Below are 26,916 nucleotides of genomic sequence, written 5' to 3'. Positions count from 1 at the left end.
ATACTATAAAACTAAAATCTAAATGGAACAACATAAAAAAGAAAAAAACTAAAATGTTAAAAAAAACCTTTTTTTTAACATACCAAAGGAAAACAAAATAACATGATAAAACATAGGTGACTTAAAAGACAAGAAAGAAAAAAGAAAAAAAAAAAGAGAAAAGACTTTTTTTTTAATTTAACGAAAAACACGTAAATCAGAGTGCAATAGCCGAAAAACAAAAATTCGAATGGAAAACTGAAAAAAAAGAATGCCCAATTTGTGTGCTGAAAATTTTATGAAAACGTTGACATTGAAAATTTGACAAAAATAATTATTTATAATTTTCGATCATTCCTTTTTGTTATTATTATTTCGCTGATGGTTTTTGTTGATTAATATTTAACAAGAGTGTGGAAAAAATTTGGTATTTAGTTTTTGCTTTGAAGATTTGCTAGAACGGAATATATTGTTGATGAATATGTGAGCTCTAGGATATCTCTTTTTAAATTCCGAGAAATAAATAAAAAAAATTTAAAAAATACTGAAATATTTTAAAAAAGATAAAAATATTAAGGGTGGTACATTTGCATGTTTTATAATTTAAAGCATACTTTCTAGCTCTTATATAAATAATTTAGAATCTCATTAAGTTTTTCCGCTTTTTTCTTAAACTGCACCCTTTTTTTATTATTTAAAGACATTGGAAGACCTTTAATTAGGCCAAGTTTTGAATTGCAATTGCAATTTTCCAAGAACACAAACAAATTTATTTGCCTGATATTGCGAAATATATACCCTCTTTTAGTCCCTCTCTATATAGATTTATAAATTACCTACATATGTATTTAAACCGACACCTGCAATTCGTCACTTTTGGATTGTGTGATTATTACTCACTTTTTTTTTAGCTTATCAGCCTTTTGCTTTGCCTTACTTTTGTGTTAGTTAACGTATGGCGGAGTGGGAGGTGGGTGGTAAGAGAGGGGACTTTAAAAACCTCCTGCCCTTACCACAGTATTTCCCTCACTATTTTTCCCATTTTTTTTGTTTGCCTCTACAAACGAACAACAAGTGCCATTTAGTCTGTGACTGACACAAGTGACTAATGCTCCCCTTTTCTACTGAGGCCCCCATCAAATAGAACTCTGTTACAACGCCTCTGCCAACGTTGACGGCAATGCTAGCTTCGCTGACGTCAGCCGCGTAAGAAAAAAAGACGATACATGATGAAATTGCAAGGCTAACTGTAAAAATTAAAGCGGAAATAATTTTAAAAAAAATCTAAGAAAACGGTAAAATTAACCGAGATTTTATAGTTTATTTGTTAAATTTAAATTGATTATGTTAAACGATTTATATTAAATTAGACCAAAAGATAAACAATCTACGTTTAATCTTTTTTCGTACATACAAGTATCTCTTAACTAATTTAAGCTACATAAACGCTGAGTTCTAAAATAAAAAAAAGTTTAAAAATCAAAGAAATTAAACTAAGCATTAAACACACAAAAAACAAATGCGAACAAAGTATTTGTATATATTTGTTGGGTATTTATCTGGTTGACATACATTATTATCTACTTCCTGTATATATATAAATATATATGTATAAGATATATGACCAAAATCGAACAAAGACAAACATCGGAAGGTGTTCTCAAAAGGTGAAAAAGAGATAGCATTATAGACCTATGTTCGCCAAATTAAAAACGAATTAATTTTCGCAGCAACCAAATAACTTTTAATGTGGAAATAATTGTAATTGTTTGCCTGACAACAAAAAACACGAATTCGCTTTATTTGTTATCTTTTTTTTATACTTTTTGTATTTTATTTTTTACGTACTTTTATTATGTTTTTTTTATTTGGGTTGTCTCAAGGTTTTCTGTTTTTCAATTCGTTATATAATAATCCCAAGTGAACTTATTTTGTTTGTTAATTACATTATTGGGTATTAAATATTGTTAATTAATTGATACTTGTGTTGTAAGTACTTTTAATAAGGTAATTCATTTATTATACATTTTAATCAATATTTTTATGTTTATGCATTTTTAATAATATTTTTGAATGTGATTTTAAATACAGTTCTATTGGATATTTAAAGTTAAATATTTTCACTTTCACCGCCCACAAATCCCTATAATTAAGATATTTTTGTAAAATTATTTGTATGGTTTTGATTGTGCCGCATTTGTTGTGATGTTGTTGCTATTGCTATAAATTTTTGCTCATGCTTTTTTGTTGTTGTTGTTTTTTAATTGTTTTTACACATTTATTGGGGTTAAGGCCTTCTTGACTGGCCAGTACCTTTTGTTTTTATTTTTGTTATATTGTTGTTTTTATTTTTTTGTTGGTGCTTCTTGCATATTTATGAACTTTTTTTTTCTTATTTATTGTGTATTTTCGTTTCGTTTTTGCTTGTTTGGATTTTATTTTGAAAACGTGCAAAAAAAAAAAAATGAAATGAGTAAAAAACGATTTCTCTTTTTTGTGCTGATGGGGGCGTGAACATTGCCAAAAGTAAAAGCAAAAAATAAATAAAACAATCATTTTCAAAAACACATGAATTTTTGCGGACCATTTTGCATAAGCAACTAACCGTAAATAAATAAATTTTTTATGACTTCTGACAGTTAGTATAACACCCTCTTTTTTTACCATTCAAAGGAAATATTTGTTTTTTTTATATTATAGTTAATATACGTTTAAACCTACTTATTTATATTTAAAATGTTAACAATATGTATATTATAACAAAAACATTTAGATATTTGTCTTATTTCCAATCGGAAAAAATATACCATCAAATTTATATGTCTGTAAAATTATTCCTAAACAAATTACCAGGTCAGCATATTTAAGGATTAAACATTACATTAAAAAGCTATTGTTATTATTTAACGTTGTACCCATGCTCATATTTTCTGAAGCTTTTACTTATTGCACTTTTGTGTATATTTTTTTTTTTTTGGAATTTTTCTCATTAAAGAAGCAACATTTTCTGTCTTTATTTGTTTTTGTTCTTGAAGAAAAATTTGCTCTTATTCGTGATTTTTTTTTTTTTATTCTTTTGTATATTTTTTTCTTGCTCATTTCGCATTGCAGGCGTCGCAGTCTCGCTTTTCGCGTCTTCTAGAATTTTTCAAGGTCATCCGCGCATGCGAATTATTTATTTTGCACTCGGTTTTTGTTGTTCTTATTTTGTTTGTGAGAGTGTGCGATTTTTTTTCAGACAAAACACGAAAAAAGAATAAATAAATAAAAGCTGGGGGTTCCAATGGTACATGAAAGGGGGTAGGGGAGGAAGAGAATGGGCGATAAAGTTGAGCGACCCTCCTTAGCAACACGTGTGGTCTGCCGTCTCCCTCTAGTTATCTATTTGCCTCTCCCTCTATGTGTTTGCACTCGAATGCATTGAGTATTCAATTGGCATTTGCAATGAGCACACAAATTATATAATTCTAAGAGTATATTTAAACTTATCAAATTTGTATTATAATAGGAATAATGGTACATATATTCATATAAAGATATCCAATATGCACTGTAATTGCGAGGTTTTCTCCATTTTATCTTCCTCTTTTCGTTCATCATCCTCTTCTTTGTTTTGCACTTTGTTTTGCCAACGTGAGCCAAGTCGCGTTGACGAAAACAAAAAAAGAGAAAAAAAAAATAATAAGCGAAACACAAACACGCAAAAACAATTTTATTTATCATTTCAGTTTTTTGTTTTTGGTTTATTTTTATTAAGCAGGCAGGAGCCAATAAAGTGATTTGATAACTTGAAATAAAGAAAAACCAAACAAGAAAAACACCAAAAGATCCTTTTAGATGTTATGACAGTGACAGCTTTTAACCCCAAACATTTGAAACAATTATAGATCACATGATATAACACCCCTTACTATACATAAGCACACACATAAATGCATACAAATGTATTTACATATGTGCATCTATTATATTCACAAACAAATCAACAGTCATCACTTTGTAAAACGAACTTTACGAGTCTGTGGAAATAAAGCTATTATTTTTTACCAATTAAATAAATCAATCTAAGAACTTAACTTTTCTTTATTTCAAAACCTCTGTAAATAAATCTATTTCGACTGTAATTTCGAAAAAAAACCAAGTAATTCCATTTCGAAATTGATTTTTTCGTCTCTTTGTTTTGTTGAACTTTTGAAATTGACTCATAGAACTGCAGCCTTCTTCTTCCAGCTTTTGATTAGTATTAGTTCAAGCTTTTGAGGTGACCTTGAATAAGTTTACTAACTTTTTGCATTTTTTGGGCGTTTTTCATTGTTTGCTTTTTCTATGCGATTATTTGGCTCTATGAAAGTTTGTTGTTGCTTGTTTTTTTTTTTACCACTCCCTCTGGGCAACCTCTCCTCTCTTTCCATTTCTTTTGCACTGACGCAAATTAGAAAAGAGACAGCGCTATTGGTGCAGTGGAGCTTCAAGAATTCGAAATTTAGTTACTGACAAAATATTTGGTTTTTCATTTTTTAAAAATATGTTTAAAAATTAATTCTGAAGTTAATTTGTATCGCTTACAGTTTAGATTTTAAGTAAAATGTTGAATAATAGCTAATTAATATCTATATTAATTATAAGATACAAAATTATTTGTTTTTTCAAGATACTTTTACTTGACTATGTTGCGTGTACAATTTTTATATAATTTTTAAGACAGTTCGATTTATGGAGGCTTTACAGTACTTTTTGGTAAATTTCTAGGTTATGGTCAAGGCGAAATCTAAGCAAATTTGAAGGCTAAACACAAGCACGAAAAAATAAGAAGAGAAGAACGAAGAAGAGAAACGAAGAATTCTTCCGATAATTATTTTTTGTTTTCTATTTTGTTATTGTTTTTTTGCTCCCCTTTTTGAGCTTTTTTTGTTTTTCGTTTGTTTACGCCTCCGCAAAAAGGAGCAAAAGAAATTGGGCGATAGAAATTTCGCGGAGAGATAAAGGTGTGTTGAACTTTAGCAAAAGTACATTCAATAAATTATATTTATTTTGGTTTTTAGCTAGCTGCGAATTTGCTTTTGCTTTTCTTTTTTGTTGCATACGTGTGTGTGTTTGTCGTTTTATTATCTTTTTTATATTGTTTTTGCGACGCTTTCAAATCAAACAAAAGCACTCTTTCTCTCTTTTAAACTCTCTCAGAATTTTTGCACGTGTATGCAGCGGTTTTTCTGCTTCTTTTCAACACGTAAGCTTAAACAAAAGAGAGGTAAAATACAAAAATCACACAAGTGCGAGTGAGAGCGCCATAATTGGGGTTAAAAAATACAAAAAAAAAAAGAAAGAAACCGCGATTTAGTCACTGACGTCAACTAAAATAAAATACACAAATTTGCGTCTAGACAGAAAACTATTTATCTAAATAGTTAGCGACTATTTCCATATTGTTTCTTACCTTTGTGTACTTTTTAGTTTAAATTTCCTAATCGCTGATTTTAGTCGAATTTAACATTATTTTCCTGAGTAAGTGCACTTTTTTCTGTTTACCACGGGGTTACTTTGTATTTCTCCTCACTTTTTGCGCTTATTTTTGGTTTGATTATCGCACTTTTAAAAAAATAGTGAAAATAGTTGACAATTTGCGTGGTGATTTGTTGTTTTAATCTCTGTTTATTTGTTGTTGCTGTTTTCACAACCCGGTTTTTTTTGCAATTCGCATTGCATCGCACGCATTTGGTATTTAATCGGGTTGGTAATTAAGTACGGTAGATAGTGTTGGAAAAATACCAACTAGACCGTCACTTGAGGGCGCTAAATTTAAATCAGAGACTTTTAAAACATAAATCAATGTTCACATATTCTCTAGGGCTAAACCAATATTTATGTAGCATAACAACTGTAAGGTATATATTTATTTATATATTCTTTCAATATAATGCTTATTTTTATGTTGTTATAAATATATTCTGTGAAACTTTAAATCAAATCTAGAACTTATATACAGGCCTTGAAACTGTGTTTTATAGTGAATATAGAAAATATATAAGAGAAATAACAGAGAAGAATTACTCTATGTCTACTCTACTATATATTTTTAAAATCATTAATTTTTAGTATTTTCACGCTGTTTTTTTTATTCGGCAGAACTATCGTTCACCTCTAACAACACCGGCATTACAGCAGTCTGGTCACATTTCGCAATATTGCAATCGGAAAACGGAAAATAATAAAAATTCAATTATTTTCCGAATATTGCAGAGGATCTACCAATCTTCGGCACTTAGCCGTAGAGCAAGTGGATCCCTATTGACCAACCCACTGGTTGAGGTAGTTTGGTTAAATTCCGCCAAGATGTCACAGTCACCGGATGGCGGGATTTCCAAAGTGGAAGCGGTGGAGGAACCGAAAAATCATGTGGATTCTTTAGGTGATTCCTGGCGTGGAGTGCCCATGGAGGCCATACATCGTAATCTCGATCCCTACGAATTGGATAATTTGCCAGATGTCACAGCTGGGAATAATCACCGGGTGATGTATCAACTGCCTATCCGTGATACTCCACCACGCCCACACAAAGCCCCTGGAAAATGGGATTCGGAGCATGTACGTTTGCCTTGTGCGCCGGAGTCGAAATACCCGAGGGAAAACCCAGATGGTAGCACCACTATCGATTCGCGCTGGGGAATGATTGAAAGAGCTCTTCTCCAACCGATCGAAACGAGTGAGGAACTCCAGGCGGCCATATTATCGTATAATAGTACCTATAGAAATCAATGGAACTTTCGTGCCCTTCATCAACTTCTGGAAGAGGAGCTGGACGAGAGTGAATCACGGGTATTCTTTGAAGATCTATTGCCGCGCATAATACGACTGGCATTGCGACTACCGGAGTTGATTCAAGCACCGGTCCCACTTTTAAAGCAGCTAAAGAATGCCTCCTTGACCCTGAGTCAGCAGCAGATCTCCTGTCTTTTGGCCAATGCCTTTCTGTGCACCTTTCCCCGAAGGAACACCCTCAAGAGAAAGTCCGAGTACAGTAGTTTTCCAGATATCAACTTTAACAGGTAATTAATATCAAATATAAGACGTATCAAGATGTATATAAGTATATATCATTCTTAATAGGCTTTACCAATCTTCGGGACCAGCAGTCCTGGAGAAGCTCAAATGCATCATGCATTATTTCCGTCGCGTTTGTCCCACAGAGCGGGATGCTAGCAATGTACCCAATGGTGTGGTAACCTTTGTCCGTCGTAGCGGTTTGCCAGAACATCAGGTCGATTGGAGCCAGAGTGAAGCGTCCCTGGGTGATGTGCCATTGCATGTGGACGCTGAGGGAACAATCGAGGATCATGGGATTGGGCTGCTTCAGGTAGACTTTGCCAACAAATATTTGGGTGGCGGTGTTTTGGGACATGGCTGTGTACAGGAGGAGATACGCTTTGTCATCTGTCCGGAGCTCTTGGCGGGCAAACTCTTTACGGAGAGTCTGCGTCCCTTCGAGGCATTAGTGATGTTGGGGGCTGAAAGATATAGTAACTACACAGGATATGCCGGTAGCTTCGAGTGGTCAGGCAACTGTGAGGATTCCACGCCCAAAGACAGCTCTCATCGTCGTCAAACGGCAATTGTTGCTATTGATGCCCTGCATTTTGTTCAGTCACATCACCAGTATCGTGAGGATCTTATGGAAAGAGAGCTCAACAAGGCGTATATTGGGTTTGCCCACTATATGATTACGCCGCCACCAGGAGTAGCCACTGGCAATTGGGGGTGTGGTGCATTCGGCGGAGATTCCTACCTAAAAGCCTTGCTGCAACTCATGGTATGCGCTCAGGTGGGCAGACCTTTGGCCTACTATACCTTTGGAAATACTGAGTTTAGAAATGATTTCCATGACATGTGGCTCCTATTTCGAAGAGAAGGGACCACAGTGCAGCAGCTTTGGAGTATTTTAAGGTCCTACAGTAGGCTTATGAAAGAAAAGAGCTCCGCGGAGCCGCGTGAGGGTAAGGCAACCAAAAAGAAGCTATATGAATTTATAAAGGAGGAATTGAAAAAGATCAGAGCTGAACCTGGAGAAGGAGCAGCAGCAGAAGTTGGAACATCGAAAGCAGCTGGTTCGGAAGAAGCGAAATCGGAATCAAAACCCTCTACATCAGTGAAATCTTCGCCAGAACAAATCAAAAAAGCAGCCGCTTCAAAATCCATCTCTCAACAAAGTCCCGACCTTTTTCCCTCGCCTTCATCGCAAAATAATTCGAATTCTTCGCCGGAGCAGGCCATTCTTATGCTGTCCGATGATGAGGAAGCTAATGCCATGATGGAGGCGGCCAGTTTGGATGCAAACATCGGCGAGGAAGTCAGTAACAACAGCACACCGGCCAAGAGCAGTAGTTCTGGGTCGAAAGTAGCTGGAACAGGTGGCCGTCAGTTAACCCTGCTCGAGATGTTGGACTCTCATTACGAAAAGGGAAATGCATCGAAGAGACCACGCAAACCGGCCAGTTGCAGCAAAGCTGAGGGTCCAGCTAAGAGTCGGAAGGAGAACGAGGTTGAGGATAAGGAGGATCATGTTGACTAAGTAATATATTTTCGTAGAAGATTCGTACTGCCCGTAAACAAATAGATCTAAAAGGAATTTAATCTTTATGTAAAGCTTAAAACATAGAAATTGCTACATTTTGACTTCTAACGATTTTTACAAACACTCCAAGAGTTTTCTTAATGTATTTAAAGTTATAAAATTTATTCAAGATTATTTGTTCTCCTACTTGCTAACATAAATACTAATTTCCAAATTACCAAATTTTTTTTGGCATGGCAGTTTACAAAAAGGAATTTAAAAAGTTGACTGTTCATTTTTAAATAATAAATAAAATTTCATTGGCAGTTATTGTAATTTTTAAACAAAATACTCTATAAATCCTTACTCTATTTTGTTATTTTAAAATTTAAATTAAACTGTTAAACCAAGATAGGTATTTAAAACTTTAAATAATATATCGCAAGAAAAATTAAGTTTAATATGTTGAATAAAACTATTGTTACTTGTGATGTGAATGAAAAGCTTGACTGATATATTGTATCATATCATGTTATCATAATATTTAACATCGTGTTATATTCCGAGGAATTGATTTAAAGTTGACATATATAATGGTCACGAAATATAAACCAAATGCAAAAAAATATATGTTCCATACCATTTAAAGCCTGAAAGTAGCTTTCTACTTGTCTTTCCATTTTCATATTCTTGTAATTTTTTTTTAGACTAAGCTGACGAAGAGAATCAAAACTGTATATAGGTTCTATTCGTATATATAATGTAAAATATGTAGTAAAGTGTGTTTTTTTTTTAAACCAAAACCTGTTTATTTTCAATAAGACTTTATTTCACCACAACAAGAACATCAACAACAACCACGAAAAAAAAGCGAATATATATAGATGATTTTATATATCTAAGCAGATCCAACGATGCCGCAGATCGCTGGAGAATCAGTAGTGATTGCGTCGTTTGTTAGATGGACAATACTCGGCGTATTCCTCCCAAGTGCAGCCCGCCTTGGTGCAGCATTCATTCGAGATCGATGGAGTATGTCCATCAGATCGGCGACTTCTTAGGAACATATTGGCATAGTTGACATGCAGCCAAGTAGAACCATCAGCTGGAAAAAGGGTCAGAATGTATTTAAAACTTCTATATCTATGTTGGGTTTTTAATAAATATAGTTCTCTATAGACTTACGATCAGTGGCGCTCTTTTTGATCCAAGCCTCGTCATTGCCTGTCCTCTTCTTGTTGCGCCGTGTCAGTCGATAAATATCCTTTTCGCAAGCCCAATAAAGCTGACGGACCAGCTTATCCCGACAGCGGGAGTGCGTCTCCTGGTGCCACACATTCTCCCAGTCCGATTGGGAACTATACAAATATATATATTTTTAATATATTATTTAAAAACTTTCGTATTATTTTTTCGTATCCTAGCACTACGTAAAACTCCGCTAACTCACCGTTCACGGAATAGCATCTCGAGACCCTCCTCCGTGTGCTGCAGTGCCTCCGACGTTGGAATCAACGGCAAGACGAACAAGAGAACAGCACCACAAAGTGTCCAGCTGCCCGAGTTAGGTAATATCATCTTGGACATTACAGGTATTACTGGAGTTCCACTTGATGGTTCTTGGGATTCTGATCCTTGATGTGGCTCACACGGCGGATGCGTGGCAACTGAACGCTCTGGCCGGTGTGTTGTCCGGTTTTGAAATATAACCGGAGCCCGGATTCCACCAGAAAGGTGGCGGCGGCCAAATGTCGGGCGTCGGCGGCATAATTAAATCGGTGGTGCAGCGTTCTATTTGAAGTAATGAGGCCCGGGTCAGGACAGCATTTTTACACACTCGGCCAATTCGATCTAATGAAGAGCAACGGCAGCAATTGTCCGGTTATTGTCTTGTTTATCTCCCGGCTCCATTGGACACCACAAATTGGACCCACTTCTCTAACTCTGTTCACCTGTGATTTTCCACATTTGACCATTCGGCCATTCGGGCCCACCTGCAACCTGTTGCTTAGTTAACAAAACAACATAAAAGCGGGTAAGTTAGCTGTTTGCCTCGTAAAACGAGCCGAATGCCGGGGCACTTGTTTTTATTTCGAAGTTGGCATAAATTTTCCAATATTTGCACGAATTTCAATACGGCCCATGCCAGCGACACAGTGGGCTAAAAAGAAAAAGTATTGGCAAAGTAAAAGAGGATAATGGGATAACATTACTAAAAAATAAATTTAGATCTTATAGCTTAACGTTGAGCCTTATAAATTTAAAATTAACTTTAACTCAGCTAAAATCACAGTTTTCTTTGAAATAATTAAGATTAAATTTTAAAATATATATGTATATCAAATAGTATGAAAAAATTATTAACTCAATTTTGTATATATTTTTTTTAAGTATCATTTTTGTTTTCAAGCCCACTGTAAGCAGCATATAGAAAGCCGCCCACACGAGACAATAGGTTAGCTAAATAATGTCGTTGTTTACACATTCTGTGCGAATTTATGATGCACCTTTCCTGGCCACAATGTTACAACAGTGCCAAGTCCAAGACCAAGTTCCAAGTCCTTTTTTCCTTTGCTCATTTTTTCGAGTTCAGTTCTTGGATGGCTTTGACGGTGGTTGGTTGCCTTTTAGGAGCCTTATTTTTTCTGTTATTTTTTTTTTTTTTTTGGATGTGTTAACAAAACTATAAACTCGAAAAGTTTCTTTAAAGTGTGTTAATATAACCAAGCAGTTATTTTGTATTTCACCTTCGCTAAACAAATATTTACTTTAAATCAACAAACAATCAGTTGAAATCAATGAGTAAATAAATAAAGTGTTAAATTAATGCGAAAATTGTTTGAATATTTTTAAAGCCATTGCAAATAGGCTTCCATTTTGATTAACTTGATTACAAATATATTATGTAATTTAAGAGCCGTAAACGGCTGTTTGTTTTGTCACTTAAAAACCAGAATGGAATTTTGTGTACACAGAGTCATCAATTTTATTTAACACAATGAACAAATTTTTATTGTACATTTACATTCATATACAAATACAATAAGTTCTGCTTTTCATTTCTTATGCTATTCAACTATTTTGCTGCATAACTGATAATCCAAAAAAAAAATATATATATATGTATGTATATATATTTATACTCGTATATATATTTGAGTACATTTCATAATGCATTTTTTACTCGCTAGTTTTCTCAATTTTTTTTTTGTGAGGCTAGGCGGCTAGCGAATACCCTACAGGGCACACAAAAAAAAAAACTTGTTCGGTTTGTAGCTTAAGTTCTAGAATATTTAAATTTTTCCGCTTTTTACGATTTTGGTTTTATTTTTTTTCGGTTGTTTCCTTTTCTAAATTCAAATATTGTTCAATTCCACAACTGTGCTAGGAATGCAGTAGAATACATTTACAAATACAAATATAAACACATAAATCCGCATTTATGTTGCTATATATATTGCTGATATATAGGTTAAATATGGCATTATACTGAAAAGGGAGTAGGTGTTCTTAATAGCAATATATTTATATAAGTTTTTTATTATATTCAAGCAGGATTTTATTATACATTTTGTTTAAGAGCATTGTTTAAATCTATTAATTACTTATTAAATAGAATTCACTAAATAATTTTGGTGTTTATGTGCGAGTGACAAAGGAAAAATAATAAATATTTCATCTAAAAAGTATGCTATAAAAATAAATTGCATCCTTTTATCGTCGGGAAGGAATAACAAAAATATTTTGAATAGGAACACTTACTCCCCTTTATGTATATTCTTAATCTAAATCGTTATTTATTTCTATAGTTTTTGTTTGATTTAAATTCGGCAAGGCCGAAGCCATGCAAAAAAAAAAAAAAAAAACAAATGTCAACCAAACAATCTTTAATCGATTTTCCTTATTTAATAGTCAAAGTTATATAAATATTGTAATGCATATTGTAATTTACATGATTAATTTATGTCATAACGAAAACATTTCGCATGGTCAACAATCGGCTTATTTATGAATTAATTAAAATCTAATAGGAAATGGAAATGGGGACTCATGGCTAATGTTTCTTCTGATTCAAAAGTTTCTATAATTTATGCTGATGAAAATAGTACATATATCTGTGTGTATCTCATTTCTTTACTACTGTATTAAAATTGGATTGACTTAATTTGCATAAGGGAAATGCTTGATGGGATTATTAGTAGAGGCAATCTATATCCAATTGAGCTGTGCTAGCATTAGAAATTATTAGTAGTTCCTATTACCTATGTAGCCCTTAAATCGAGAATGCATTTAGTTTAACATTTATCTGCCTTTAAAATTACAGCTCAGTTAATCTAAAGGTTTTTTTCCTTAAGAGTTCTACAAATTTCAGTTATCATTTGTGCTACTTTTGTCATATAATATATATATATATATATATATAGTATAGGAAACCCAAGAGTCTAATTTGGGTTTCATAAATTGTTTCATTTAAATTCCAATCTTTGCCAGCGTTAAATCTCTTTTGTGGTCATATTAATGGATTTAATATCATCTTTTTTAATTATACATTTTTGCTATTCAACGCTTAATTACTAAATGACACATACGCAAATTACACAGAAATCTACACATTGTTACAGGAATTCCGCCGTTCATTAATTCTACTCATTAATTTTTATGTCACCTCCATCAATTTCTGCCACACGGATTTAACAGCATATCTGTTTCAGTTTTCAGTTTATTTTTTTTTTTTTTTGCCATTTTCAATATTTTAGTTGCAAAAATTTCAACAATTAAATTGTAAGCTTTCGGTTTTTTATAAAATTAAATTTTATATTTTATATACTTAAAACTATTTGCTTAGATTTAAAGTTTTTTTATAAATAAAATTTCTACATCGTCTTTATGCTAAAAATAAAATTTAAATCAATTTAAAAGTTAACAAATTGTTTAAGAAACATTTTTTAATTCGGAAAATTAAATTCTCCTTATAGACATATATTGGTTAGTTAATGTTTTTAGTTAACTTATATGCGCCGTGTTTACAATTTTTTATAATAAACATTTTATTTTTGTATTTCTTGTTAGCTTTAAATTCACATTTTCTGTTTTGAGTTTGAAAGTCGCCTTCAAAAAATGATGGGACGTTTCGCAATTCAAGAGCTGTAAAAAAAGGAATATAAAAAGAAATTATAAGTATTTTAGATTTTTTTATATTTATTATTATTAAACTATATATATTTACCCGCTTAGAGCATTTCAATATTGGACGTTCCGTTGCCGGTTGCAGTTCGCGTCGTCTTGGTCACCTGTTGATTGGTCATCAGAGGCGGTGGGCTGCCACACCAAACCACCTACAGGATATATAAATCTTAAAAAAAACTTAGGAAATCTTTAAGAATCACAAACCTTGCGGAATGCCTTGCGAAAGTTGTCGGACAGGAAGGCATATAGTATGGGATTAATGCAGGAATTTGTGTAGGCCACCACATGCGATATAATCTGGATGATGACCGACAAGTGACTGCCTCCATAAAGATTCAGTGCCTTCAGCACAAGGATAACCTGAAAAAAGGGTATTGTAAATAGGTATTAAACCTCTCTCAAGATAAAATATATGAACTGAAGTTCAGAAACCGAGGAGAGTATATTTTTAAAATTAAGTTTGCAAGCTCTTTTACTTAGTAGACTAAGAAGTTTAAAGTAGAAGAAGTTTAAAATTCATTCAAAATGTACAATTTTTTTTTTGCCATATGCTGCCATTGACAAATGCAATTCACTCATCTTGCACATCGTGAGAATGTCTGTGTAATTGTAATTTCGTTTCGTAAGTTGTGAGGGCATTGATTTTGTGCAAATACTTTGAGTGCTGGCAAACTCAAGGAGGACCAGCTGCTGGCTTATTAAACGTTTCAGCAAATAAATGGGGAGAGATCCCAAAAACCAGGGGGGGCCGGAATATGTATATCGGAAATGTCAATTTATTATCGCCACTACCCAACTTAGTTTGCCAGCAACAGCTGTTGTCGATGCCAATATCAAGCTACTCAAAATGTAAGTTCGAACTTTAAAGTAGGAAAACGATTGCTACTTTTCACTTTTAAGTTGGTTTAAGTTAATAATGTATTTCAGAATATCCCAGTCAACCTTGAACTACTATATCCTCTCGATACTCCAATGTTCAATGTCAATCTTTGTTATTTGTGTAAAAAAAATGTTTGAAATGATTCCCTGGTCGTCTGTCAATCAGTTGACTTTTGACTATTTTTACCCCAAAAATTGTGAAATTGACATTAATGAGCTGATTGCCAGATTTCCATTGCATTTTACAATGTATGCAGGATTTTGTTCTTTTTTATATTTTTTGATTACATTTCTTCAATAATGTTAGTGTGTGTGTGTGTGTGTGTGTGAGTTTTACTTACATGTATGGGCAACCAGCAGATGGCAAATGCCAATACGACAACAACAACCATTCGTGTGACGCGTCGTTTTCCCTTTCTGTAAATACAACAACATACAGCAATATATATACTAGATATCTTTATACAATATACCATATATATATATAGAAAGAGATATGTAGATCTGGGGGTGCATATAAATTATGCCGCAGTTCAGTTTGTGAATTTTGCATTGCCTGCTGCTCGGTGATTTATGAACTTTGCGTGCGAATTGCGAACTCGTCGCAACTTCATTTCCATTCAAATTTAAAACGCAGCCTAAAATGTATACTATATACATATATATGAGTATAAAGATGCAAAAGATTGTGCATATTGCATGAAATATATACCTTTGTGACACCCACTGCATTAAAGTATTTGCATTAAATCTGATTTAAACATCTCAACTTCTTCTTTTATTATTTCATTTTATTTTCTTGCATTTCTTGAGTTTCTTTAACATTTTATTGATTTCATTTTGAAAGTTTTGTTCAACTGAATGTGAGTACAATTTAATAGTATTCGATTTATGATAGAACCAAAGTTCGACCAAGTATTTTTCAAAAGTTTAAAGTTTCTGCAAGTTTAACTTCAAATTGATAGTTGGTGACCCCGATCACGCCTGAGTTATTTGACTAACTTTACTATTTTAGTTTGGTCTTAAAGTATGTTTTTTCTTAGTAACTTGCATTGATGCTTTAGTTACTCTGGTAACTAGCATTTTCTTTTTTTCTTTTATCTAGAATTTATATTTAATTTTTATGATTAGCAGCAAGAAAGAATATCTAACTAGAACTTAAGCTTTGCTTCAATATTTTTAAGTACATTTTCTAGTTTTAGCAAGTTAAACAATAAATAAATATTTTCCTTTTTCTTTATCCTTTAGCCCACTCCTTTAACTCACTTTTTACCTCTCAATTTTTGGCAGAATCCTGCGGGAATATCGCTCACATTTGTACTTATGTTTCGGTTTCGTTGACCACTTAAATATGCATGAGCCAAAGCTCATGAGCTTTCCTCACAGCCTAATAAAAAGGCATTCATCATGGCAGCAGGTGCGTAAGTACTACCAAAAAAAAAAAATAAAAAGAGGAAAAATTCCCATACCCACGGCGTATACGCGATATTTCTGTCTGTGTGTGTGTTTGCTGAAGTGTGTTTGCATTTTTGCTTTTAAGAGCTCTATGCATAGTATATACTCACCGTGACTCTGCGGAAGGCTTGCAGCCGGGAGCACTTTTCCACAGACGAGCCAACATTCCCATATAAAGGAAGCAAATCAGCGTTAAAGGCGCCACATACGATGATAAAAAGAATGAGACCTGAAATAAATGTATTTTAGTTAGGTCTTATGATCACCAAGGTGCCTGATAATTAGATCATAAATGAATGAATATTAAAAAGTCAAACTGAATTTGATTGCTGAGAATATCAATTTATGTACAAAATATATATAATTATGGAAATGGATTTAAGTTTTCACTTATTTTTGTGGCTCTTAAGTTGTGGCTAAATAATTTTCTAGGAAATTGTGACTACAACCTATGGGCTTAAGGCCATATTGTTACCAAAGTTTGTGGTTGGCTTATTTTCTAATATATTTCTCTAAAACTCTAACCCTACGAGCTTGTTAATTTTCCAGCTGATAACTTGCCGGCTCTTATTTAGTCTTAATATATTATATAATATTTATTTGACACATTTTTTTTTGCTCATTTTTTTGTCGACTGCTTGTGGATGAAGGTTTTTCCCTGTGCCATCTGCTGCCACGTCACCTTCTTCTTTTGTTTTTGCATGGAAATTGTCAGAAGCGCTGACCCGTAATGCTGACCAGATACCAGATATGAGTACCAGACACTTGCCAGCCCCAGAAAAAAAAAACCCGGAAACCCCTACTCTTTTTTTTTGCCATTCAGCAGCTGCCGCTTAACCGTATTCCCAACAGACAAAAAGATATATATATATATATATCCATGAAATACGACTCTATATGTGTGTGAGATAGTGTCGTTGGAAAAACGGGCGGAAAATACTCGTAGTTATTCTGGTTTCCGGTTGAATATCCGTGCATTTTTCGTTGAAAAATATACGAAAATGAATCGACTACGGAATTGGCCATAAATTGGAATAATTAATCATTGGTAGATATTTTAAAAGGAATAAAGAGATGCTTTACAGAAAATAATACGTTTTCTAGGATTTTTATATGTTTAGTTTAATTAAAATATGGCAATTAATATTAATATATGATCTACAAATTGATTTTTAACTTAAAACTTTCCTTTTGATGAACTTTAAAATTACTCCAATACAACATCAACTGAATAATTTTCAGTAATTTTTGCCCTTTGGAACAAATTTTATGAATTATTTTGCGCTAGTTATGGACTTTATGCCAAACTTTTGAGAGAAAAGTATTTTGAAGCCCTGAATTGAGTTGAATTCTTTTACGCGGTTTTCCATTCGATTTTTCTGGGGCTATGCATCCATTTTTTTTTTTTTTTTTTTTTTGGATATCCAATGAGCCATAGACTTAAAACTCATTTGGCGGCCCCTTAACTTTCGAGTGGTTACGGTATTTCTTTGTGGGTGGCAGGTGGCAGTCATGTGTAAGTGATTAAGGGGCATACCATTCCCTACATTGGCCGTGGAAAAGCGGAAAACAGGCAATGAGTACCAGCCGAAATATGCACAAAGGTGCAAGTCAAAATATATGTACATATATCAATTGTGGGGCCTCGAATTGGGAGCAATGAAACGGAAAAAGAAGGGGAGCGCGAAAGTTACACATAGAGAAAGGTATGCTAATTATTACAATTTTTTACAAGAATAAGTTTTAAGAAAACGTAGTTTTCAAAGTCTAATAATCTTAAATTATTAAAAATTGTAATTAATTAAAATCATTCTGAAAATTACTGATATATATTTTTTTTTAGCAGTGCATCGATGAAATCGCGCAATACCGCAATTGTTAATAATAATCGTTGCCACGCCTTCGCATTCATATTTCGGTGGGCGGGAAAGAGAGCAGTTATGGCATGGCGAATGCCTGACAGCTATGAAATCGAAATCACTTTGTTGGGATTTACCCATGGCCATGGCCAATGAACATGTCGTTCGTTATCGACAACGAGACAATGACGACGGCAACACAAACAAAGACAACGAGACAACGTCGAGAACGAGTAGTGACATAATCCATGATGACACTTCTCAGATCCGTATCCCCGGAATCCGACTCCAACAACAAATTCTGGATCTGACATAATGATGCCGGATATCTTCTCTTCAACACTCATCAGATTTTACACTCATTATTAAAAAGGTATATTGGGTTTCAAAATGTATAACTTTCTAAAATAAGAAAACTTTGTAATATTACAAATTTGTTTTAGGTCAAATCTCTAATCAAAAGAATGAAAAAAAAATGTCTTTAAAATTAAAATTGTTTTAAGAAGAACTCTCTGTAATTCCAATCATTATAAGTATTGGTTGGTTGGTTGTTATTATTATAATATATTTAAAAAACCTTTTCTGAGATATAAAAACGAAGTATCAGTTGATCGTAACCCATAACATATTTCGTCATATATTCCCTTATTTATTTTCGCTGAGATGAGGGCGGATTACTGATGCATTAATTAAAGTGTTGATTGCAAAGGAAATTGTTTGTAATGCGCGACAATGATGTTAACGATATCTCTGCTGAATTCTGCAATTTATGGCACATTCGCAAGACAATTGAATTTATGTTAAATATTATTTGCTACCCCATTTGTCCTCCTTATTTACTGTCTTCTGTGTGATTGATAAATGCCATAGACCAAGCTGGTGGCTAATTGGCTTTTTTGAACAATGTTATAGTAAACCTTTAATGTGATTGTATTTAAGGTTTGAAGTTTTCTACTTCATAATATCCAGCTAAGACTCAAAATCAGCTCAGGAATGTTCATGGATTTTTAAACCGAAACTTCTGACTTGCAAAATTGTCCTAAATTTCTTGGCTCCCATTTCAAATTAACTAGTTATCAGTAAAAATAAAAAACTTTTGCCAAAAGTGTGCTCAGCTGCTTTTAGCCAAATTGTCATTTTAAGCGGCAAACTGAAAAGAAAAACAAAACAGAAAGTCATTTTCGCGCCAAATGATTAGCAAATGGGGTTTTTATTCCTACATTTTTTTTTTGTTTGTTTTTAGCTGTTCCCCAATTGCATTTTGAAATGGATGGATCCAGTCATTTTGCTTTGTCAATGGACCGAGACAAGTGGCTATAATATATATATATATATATCTAGTTCTGAGGACCGGAAATGAAGTTGAGGAACTATAAACTTTGCATTGGTTGGGGGGGGCTTCATAAAACTTCTACTTAGGAAATGGAAACAAGCAAAATATGCTAGAAACAAAGCTACATAGAAACTCAACTCTCAAATCGATAGATAGATATAAACCATGAAATTTTACAGCACAATCGCCATAAATAAAAGTTGCCAAAACTTGAGCAGTGAATTTGGTTTTTTTTTTAAACTTTATGCTGGTCCTATAAAAAGCCATAAACAGAAGTGTGTGCCATATGATAAATGGTCTGAGGGGCGTATACTTAATATTCGGCATGACCCAAAAAATTGCGCCTGGGATTTGTCCATAAACGCAACTTGACACTCAGCGAAATTAATCAACTTGCCACAGGCACTGATGAGTGTTTTTTTTTTTTTGGTTGCCTCATAAATTTCCTTGATATTATATTTATATTTACCCTTAGGAAATTTAGCAAAAAAAAAAAAAAAAAAAAAAAAGATGATTGAAATTATAAATTGGCTGCGAAATTCAGAGACATCAAATGCTGGCACTTATAATAACAGCTTTAATAAAGTGGATTGATAATCCCAGACGTGTTTTGAGTTTAAATTTATGTTTTTTTTTTATCATTTTTTATTTTCAGAATTTTCACATTCAAAATGGTTATCGTAATGGAAACTGCATTAAATTTAGAAACATTTAAAACTCCTTTCAAACGGCTTTAACTTTCCAAAACAAAAGTCAACTTATGGGCCGTTATGCCTTCCTATTTTTCGGACGGAGAGTATTGAAAGATAAACACTATTTTTCCGCCCACTTTTCCCCATTTCCGCCACCGCCTCTTTCCAGACTATTTGTTTCAGTTTTTTGAGTTCTTTACGATGACAACAATTCGGTCGTTAGTTTGGCTGTTCGTTTTGCTTTGACGGATGCGTCGCACAAGTTTGATCCATTTTTATTTTATTGCCAGACAAGGCTTCAACTAAAACACTATATATATATATATATATATATATATCTATATATATTGACCCTGACAATGACTATTTTCAGGGGCGGAAAATCAAATTCTAACTAAAAATGGAATTTGCGCATTCAAAGGCCGCGATGTGATGCTCTTTCTAATGAAAATTTAAAATTTTAAATATTTTTTTGGATTATTTTGTAATAAATTAGTGAGTAACTTAAACATAAAGATTGTTAATTATTATTATTATTAATTTATAATCGTAAGTAAGCAAAACTATTTCCTATATTTTGCAGTATTTCATAAAATTTACATCTAAATTAAGTTAAAACTTCAAATTAATCAAATTTCTCACTACCAGACTTCTAAACTTCACTTAAAATCTTTAATAATCCACAACTCCTAAAACTTCCATGGTGTCTATGTGAAATTCCCCTTAAAGAGCATCTACACTTTGTAGTCAACATCGAAAGTTGTGGTTTCCTTTTCGTGTTTTCCAAAGCAATTGCGATTTATGTGCACAGTAGTGGGGTAGAAGGGGGATTTTCGATGATGGAAAAGGGGGCGTGTTGCGATGCGGACACAAGGAACGAGGAGGTTTGCCGTTTCCGTAGCCATGTCCCCGTATCCTTATCCGTGTCACTGTCGGAAAACCCGGAGCGTAGCGAGCTGTGCAATTTGCCGTGCCAGTTGATGATTTTGGAGTGGAAAGGTGAGCCGGGGAATTTCTGGGGTGCATATTAGCTGAAGGTACCGAATGGCTCAGGGAGTCAGTCCTGTCAGCCAGTCAGTCAGTCAGTCAGTCAGTAAGTCACCAGGCTACACTGGGGTAAAAATATGTGGCTAGTTATTTTTATAATTATATCCATGGTATTAATGTAATAAAACTATGGTATGGTTATTAAATGAATCTATGTGGTCTGAGCTTCAAGTGACTATCCACAGGGCTTAAATGTGTTTCCCCTTCTAACATTCTTCCCTTTTTGCAGAGCTCTGTTGATTTTCTCAGTGTGGTTAGTCAACGCGTTATTTGTTCGTTCTCTGAATGGAAATAGACGACAAAGCTCGTTCATTCCACTCCCCTTCACAGAGCGCCTTTAGGGTGAAAAAACAAAAAAAAAAAACAACTGTGGCTTTTCCGGTGTAACATCCTTCCGGCATGAAATTACACTCGAAGACCTACGTAGTACCACCGAATTGATTAATAGACAAAAGTTCAAGTAATAAACATAACAAACTCGGAGAGAAAATATGAGCAACTCAAGCGAACGGAAAAACCATTTTGGATAACGCTGATCTATGTGAGGGGGAAATCTACGAGTCGACCATAATGATGATGGAATTGTGCCATCGGTTTAACCCCCCAACCCTTTTCCCGAAAACAGGGTGGATAATTGCAAAATAAGGCGATGGACTCTGCACTCTGTAGTTTCGCCACTTCTACTGAAAGGGGATTTTGGCCAGAAGCAAGCAAAAATGCACTTCCCGCGAATGCACAGAGGTTTTTATTTTAATCTAGTCCTTTTTTTTGTGTAAAACTTTTTATACACATTCTTCTTCGTATATTTTTGTAACTGACCCGCTGTCTTGGAACTTGATATATACCTTCATATGTATATATATATATATATATTTATTCCCTGGCTCTTGTGCTGCGCTGATATGTTACACATCTTGACAAGTTGTCCTCGCATTTCGGAATAAAAAGACTAAATGTGGGCGTGAAGGAAGATATATTGCAGTCTTGCCGCGCAAGCACTGGAAAATAACTTGATTTCAACAATAAGCGATTTGCCGTCATTGCACTCAAGCTTCTTAGACAACAAAGTAGGTGAAATGCACACACACAGAAAAATGTATTAAATATAAAAAGGATTTAGAATGCTTCGAATTTAAAATGTAACACCTTCTTGAACTTGTTCTAATTCTTAACAGATCTCTATACAAAGTTAAAAAGGTAAATGCAAAAAATGATGATGTTAAGATCAAAAAAGCAAAAATTTGATTTCATGATTCTCTCCTCAATATGGCAGTATAAAGAAATGCTGAAATTTATCTTTAAATTTATCTTTAAGCTAAGAAAATGTGTATTCTTTTCTGTGTAGGCGAAGGAACTTACCTGAAAACCGACGAGACTCCAAACCTCCTCTTCCGTGGAAAAGACGCAAGCAGTGCCACCCTGTCCTTTATATTGATAAATTCGCACCGAGTGCGAAAGTGCCACCGGAATCGCAGTGGTAACAATTGTTATCCAGGCGCACATGATGGCCCTAAGGATTTGGAAAATATGATATATTAAATTCGATGTATATAAAATATGTTCAATATATATTTCAAAGGTTCAACAGAAGGTCAACATATTTTTAAATTATTATTAAATAGTAAATAAAACTAATTAAGCGTACCTTTACCCGCATGCTTTTTATTTCATTTCAGAAAATTATGTTGTTTCTCTCTATCTACCTGAACTTCCTTTAGACACGTTTTAAGTTTTTTAATCAAGGAACATGCCAACAAAGTTTGAGCTTGGTTAGGGAAACAAAATTCTACAAAATTTCCAAATGTTTTTTTGTGCTTTTTAATTTCTTGCAAATCTGTTTAAGTTGGCCAAAAAATTTGTTGACGACTTCCATTTTTGGGTTAAAGTTTTTAGTTGCCTGGTTGGTATGCAGTAACATTGGATATTTATGCCACAAATACTAAATGCATAAGACAAAAGGTCACAGGGCACGGAACATTGCTTGCAAGTTAGACGAGCCTACCTATCTTGAAATATTTTACATATATTTTTAATATTTGGCCACTGTTTTGAGTAAGTTCCGCGAGAAATAAGTTGTTTATTAAGAGATGACCGGAGCTGTACTGCCGACCAAATGAAAATCTACCCAAAAGCCAACGGCATTTCGATCGCTCTGCTTACAAAACTAGAAGAAAATAAGAGATAAGAAAGATAAGTAAGCGAGAGTGGATCGAAAGCTCGGACAGGCAAAGCTTTAAAACTCGGTGGTTACCTTTTACACTATCATTTGTTTACAAAGTTTTATCAAAACAAGCAATAGCTAACGGTATTTAATATTAATCAATTTTATTACTGCTGCTCTGAATAGCCACAAATTTAGGCAGATCGTTTTAACTAAATTCGAAAGCGTTGTTTTCAAATTCCCAAAAACTTTCTCCGATTTATTGAAAGAAAGTTGATCCTGATAAGGCTTACTTACAATGTGGCATTCCGCTCTGTTCGCAGGGACATGCTCGTCACGGGATGAACGACGGCCAGAAAGCGATCAAACGACATCAGGACCAGCGTGTAAACACTGCAAGTTGGAAGTAGGAATACAGGTTATATATGGATATGCATACCCCTAACTATATATGGTTTTTGTATATACATATATGGAAGAAGCAACTTACCTGCAATGGCACGTAACCACAATCATGTACTGGACGAACTTGCACCACACATTGCCAAACGGCCACTCGGGCATCACGTAATCGGTGGCCGTGAACGGGACGCAGAAGATGACGAACAGAATATCGGAGACGGCCAGGTTGATAATCAGCAGGTTGGTGGTCGAGCGCATTTGCTGGTTGGCCACAACCACTGCAGGGACATGCAAATTGATATATATTAAGAAGGAAAAATTAAACTTAATATAGTGAATTTAAATGATTAAGAGAGGAGATTTCATATGAAAATGTATGCCATAAATTTGATGGCTATGAAGGTTTCCATAAGTTAATAAGTAACTCGATCCTTCAGATTTTGTATACATTTTTACAAATATTTAAACTTCTTTTGAAGTGCGTTTTAAGCTCATGTAATTGAAATATCATAATAAACCTGCATAACGAGCTACCTTACCATCATTTTGTATATCAAATGTTCTTCATTACAGTCAAAAATTCATATTATTAACAATTTTAAATTGCTTGAAATGCAACATAATTTCATATGTTCTTACATAGTTGACATTTTTGTGCGAGCTATGTATGTTCTCATAGAAAATTGTTAAATAAAATGAAATCTCATAACGTTAAGAATCTTGCTGTCATGGCAATGGTCCAGCTTTCACTTACTGCTGTGGAAGCATATACAACCCTCCCTCATTCTCCTTTACAATTTTCCCTTTGCCTTTCTTGGCTTTGCCTTCCAAGTTTTTCTTTTCCACCAATTACGCGGACAAAAGGCAGCAAACAACGGTATGAGTGTGTGTGTGTGTGTGTGTGACATGGGTGGTGGGACCAAAAAAGGGGAGTCTTTCATTGTTACAATTTTTTGGACTCTTTGTTGTCGCTTTATGCTTTCACTTTTTGACTTGCTTTCCCTCTGAACTCTCTTCATTTTTTCTTTAAAGCAGCCCCCTTTTTTTCCTCTTTAAAGGCCACACCATTTCTTTCTTACATATTTTTTTTCTTTTTAGCCAAAGGAGCTACTTGCAATTAGCCAACAATTTATGTAGCTCCACACAATAGAAGCGTGACAAAGACATCCAAAGATGGTAAAAAATATATATATTTAGAAAAGAAAAAAAAAAACGAAAAGAAAGAGAAACTCTGAAAGGCGGTAAAAACGGTGTTGACCTGTAACAAAATGTTATTTGGGCCAAAACGAAGATGCGATGGATTGATGTGGGCCACGGAGCCAAAGGAAATACAAACTCAAAAGGCCAACAATCATTTAAGAGTAAAAAAAAGAGAGGAAAAGTACAGCAATTTCAGGTAGAAAAGTCAGTGGAAATGGGAAATGTCGTAAAGTGCATTTGGGAAAATGTATTCCTGTAACTTTTTAACATTAAAGTAAACTTAAAAATAATTCTGAAATCATATTTATTATTCTTTTAAATCGTTTTAAGTTTCCTTAGCTTATATTTTAAGCTAACTAATATAAATATTTCTCTTCTTATTTTTGTATATTATTTTTCCAAGTGCAAAAGTGAGAACAACGAGGCGCGCCCGCAAATCAATTTCCTTTTCAAATATATATTTAGCACAGGATGTTTCAAGGTAAACAAAAAGAGCAAAACCCACGCCCCCAAAAACGAAATGGCCGGACAAACAGGCAATAGAGTAATAAGTAGCAGCAGGAACAGAAATATGCGAATCAATAGTAATGGCAACAATAAAAAACCGGTGACGGTAATACAAAAAAATATTATTTGGGTTGCCATGTAAAAAAAATATATATATATTTTATTATTAGAATATATAAACTATATAGACAACAGATGTGCGGATAAGGTGATTCAACTGTAACCCCGTTTAAACCCTTGCCAAAATGTTTCTTCTTCTTGTATTCCATTGTTTATTGCTAAATAGTTTTGGCAACAGATTGGTAGCAAATTTGTGCCATTTTGGCAAGCATAGAATTGCCAAAATATGGCATGCAAATTAAATGATTCGGCATTCTGTTTGGAATTTGGGTCATCATTAGTAAATTAAAGGCTATGAAAATTTATAGAGTATACAAAATTTACTTGCAATAAGTAAAAGTGCTTATAAATATATATATACATTTTCATATTTAATAAACCCAAAATATATATAAATTTTTTGTTCATTCTCCACAATTAACAAAAGAAATACCATATTTTTTTTGTCCTCATTTTCCTACTTTAAAATAGGTTCAGTTGGCAACTTTGTTCTGGGGGCTTTATCAATTAACAAAAGGCGGCGCAGCAGACCACTCGACACCCACTAGTCCCTGTGGTTAACCACCTTTTGCGGGCAATGTTGACACACGAGAAGGATTCGCCAAAAAAAAAAAGGGTCCAAAAAGTGGGATTTTTGTTGGGGCATTAACTTTTTCCCCACCATTAAAGGAAGGCAGTTCTTTTTTTTTTATTATATATACGTTTATATATATATATATATTCTTTTTTTGTTTCTTGTCTGGCTGGCATTTTACAAAATAATAAAGTGTAGCGTAATTTATGGGGCAAGGCAGCAAAAGCGGCAAAAGTTCTTCAAGCGCAAAAAACGCTTGTTATTTAATGCTAGCGCCCGTACGCTCGTACAGGGAAAAAAAATAGGGGGCGTGTCACGTTGGGTCTAGAGCAGCTTACAAATAAACAAATAATCAGGCAACACACACACACACACACACATGTGTGTGTGTATGTGCTTGTGTTCTAGACAGGATTTCCTGTTCACTCGCAGCTGGGGGCATAAATTCACTTTTATTGAACTTTAATGTCACTCTAATGCCCTCCCATTTCCAGATCCCCCATCTTAAGCCCACCCCGCCCCACCTCGTTAGACCACTCTTGTTGCCCCCCCAGTATTCCTTCATGTTTCGTTTCTGTTATTGATGCACTTCAAGTCGACACGGCATATAAGCAATTTGAGCCCTGATTTAGTAGGCAAAAGTGTGTGCGGATAGGTATTAACTTTCAGGCTAAAGTTTAAGTTATAATACCTTCAAATATTGTTCAAATTTGTTTCAATTTAAAGAAAGAAAGAAGATTTATGGCTAATTGTAATGATTTTCTTAACTTAATAGAAATTATTACCATTTTTTAAGTACATTTTAGAGAGCACTTAATTGTTAAGTAACCTTCTTTTCTATGCTTAAAAATGAGCTGCCTTGAACTTTGTAAGTAAAGCAATTGGCCAGCGTTTATTAAGTAATTGAAAATAACAAGCAGCTCAGGAGTTAAGTGGGCAAATTGAATGCCTCAAATGCGCAGCGATTTAATTACTG

At 33.9% G+C, this 26,916-nt stretch overlaps 4 protein-coding genes across 8 annotated transcripts in view; 1 reads left to right on the top strand and 3 right to left on the bottom strand.

The window, feature by feature from the left end:
- Positions 1–5,664, bottom strand: part of LOC108118292 (uncharacterized protein DDB_G0271670) — a 37,525-nt gene extending 31,861 nt beyond the window's left edge. Inside the window, exon 1 of the mRNA XM_017230898.2 lies at positions 5,414–5,664. The gene's annotated coding sequence lies outside the window, so the exon portion shown is untranslated. The remainder of the gene's footprint in view (positions 1–5,413) is intronic.
- A 432-nt stretch (positions 5,665–6,096) lies between these two features.
- On the top strand, positions 6,097–8,831 carry LOC108118302 (poly(ADP-ribose) glycohydrolase). Its single transcript, XM_017230913.2, has 2 exons — positions 6,097–7,022; positions 7,084–8,831. Exons 1-2 carry the CDS (start codon positions 6,310–6,312, stop codon positions 8,540–8,542), a joined length of 2,172 nt encoding a protein of 723 aa, XP_017086402.1. The 5' UTR covers positions 6,097–6,309; the 3' UTR covers positions 8,543–8,831.
- Positions 8,832–8,918: 87 nt separating this feature from the next.
- On the bottom strand, positions 8,919–10,184 carry LOC108118282 (probable insulin-like peptide 7). The gene is made up of 3 exons (XM_017230877.2): positions 9,975–10,184; positions 9,710–9,882; positions 8,919–9,629 (listed from the first exon to the last, which is right to left on the bottom strand). Exons 1-3 carry the CDS (start codon positions 10,109–10,111, stop codon positions 9,460–9,462), a joined length of 480 nt encoding a protein of 159 aa, XP_017086366.1. The 5' UTR covers positions 10,112–10,184; the 3' UTR covers positions 8,919–9,459.
- A 3,268-nt stretch (positions 10,185–13,452) lies between these two features.
- The window catches only part of LOC108118289 (allatostatin-A receptor), an 86,428-nt gene continuing 72,964 nt past the window's right edge, over positions 13,453–26,916 (bottom strand). For 3 of the 5 annotated variants that reach the window (XM_017230890.2, XM_041818063.1, XM_017230891.2), the window contains 8 exons: positions 23,628–23,817; positions 23,435–23,530; positions 22,336–22,486; positions 16,156–16,274; positions 14,932–15,007; positions 13,916–14,071; positions 13,752–13,860; positions 13,453–13,669 (listed from right to left, as the gene is read on the bottom strand). In XM_017230890.2, the coding sequence (XP_017086379.1) occupies positions 13,756–13,860; positions 13,916–14,071; positions 14,932–15,007; positions 16,156–16,274; positions 22,336–22,486; positions 23,435–23,530; positions 23,628–23,817 (893 nt within the window). In that variant the 3' untranslated portion in view covers positions 13,453–13,669; positions 13,752–13,755. Of the gene's footprint in view, positions 13,670–13,751; positions 13,861–13,915; positions 14,072–14,931; positions 15,008–16,155; positions 16,275–22,335; positions 22,487–22,621; positions 23,109–23,434; positions 23,531–23,627; positions 23,818–26,916 lie in introns of those variants that run through there. The other 2 variants (XM_017230894.2, XM_017230893.2) reach the window with 2 other exon arrangements.

This window comes from Drosophila eugracilis, unplaced genomic scaffold (genome assembly GCF_018153835.1).
Source record: "Drosophila eugracilis isolate 14026-0451.02 unplaced genomic scaffold, ASM1815383v1 contig_2147, whole genome shotgun sequence".
Classification (NCBI taxonomy): Eukaryota; Metazoa; Arthropoda; class Insecta; order Diptera; family Drosophilidae; genus Drosophila; species Drosophila eugracilis.
This window is presented reverse-complemented; position numbering and strand designations above follow the sequence as displayed.